Source organism: Pyxicephalus adspersus, chromosome 7 (genome assembly GCF_032062135.1).
Source record: "Pyxicephalus adspersus chromosome 7, UCB_Pads_2.0, whole genome shotgun sequence".
Lineage (NCBI taxonomy): Eukaryota > Metazoa > Chordata > Amphibia > Anura > Pyxicephalidae > Pyxicephalus > Pyxicephalus adspersus.
This window is the reverse complement of record NC_092864.1, coordinates 60,478,893-60,479,649: the sequence shown is the minus strand read 5'-3', so window position 1 is coordinate 60,479,649 and position 757 is coordinate 60,478,893. Positions and strand designations below refer to the sequence as shown.

Genomic DNA, 757 nt, shown 5'->3' with positions numbered 1-757 from the left:
GTGGGCAGTTGTGGCTTTGTCTCGAGAGAGGTAAATAAGGGTAGCGTGCGCTGTTATGACTCATTTTGACCCATACAAGTTCTAGCACAAAGGTTGTATACCAAGCAAAATTTTTCATGTCTAAACAGGACTTATACCAAGTTGGCCTTATTCCAAAGAGGACTTATACAGAGGTACCACTGTATTTATAATTTTCCTTTTTTTTTGGTATTTTAGGTTTTATGATCCACACTATAAATGTTATTATCTTAAAAAACAGCAAGGAAGTCAAACATAGCATTTGCCATATTTTTATTAACACAGGAATACAAGAAAAGCCCTTAATAAGGCTCCAAGACATGACGGAAAGACCCAACTTTTGCAGTTTGGGAGCCCCAATCGGTAAACCTTTTATATTCACCAGGTCTGAGCAGATACTGCTTGCCTTTGTAGTTGGGTAGCTCATAGAATATCCAATAACCATCTAGAACAATACAAGAATGGATTTCATGGGAGCAGAAGCGATCATATACATTTGGACAATCTTCCAGAAATTCCATCATTTCTCCTTTGCAATCACCTTTTTCATATACTCTGATTTTATTAATTCCATATCCTAGGTGCTGTAAAGAAAGACAGCAATTCAGTGATTCAATCAATGTTTTACATAATCTACATTTAAAATACATTCTGAATATCTCAGGATTTAAACCCAAAAAGTCTAAAGGAAAAAAATGCAAGCGTTTTAGCAAAACCCTCTTTGGGGAAGTAAATTTAA

At 35.4% G+C, this 757-nt stretch overlaps 1 protein-coding gene across 1 annotated transcript in view; it reads right to left on the bottom strand.

Annotated features, from left to right (window-relative positions):
* Positions 1-274: 274 nt before the first annotated feature.
* The window catches only part of LOC140334577 (gamma-crystallin M1-1), a 2,798-nt gene continuing 2,315 nt past the window's right edge, over positions 275-757 (bottom strand). The window contains exon 3 of the mRNA XM_072416832.1: positions 275-602. Within this exon, the coding sequence (XP_072272933.1) occupies positions 321-602 (282 nt within the window). The 3' untranslated portion in view covers positions 275-320. The remainder of the gene's footprint in view (positions 603-757) is intronic.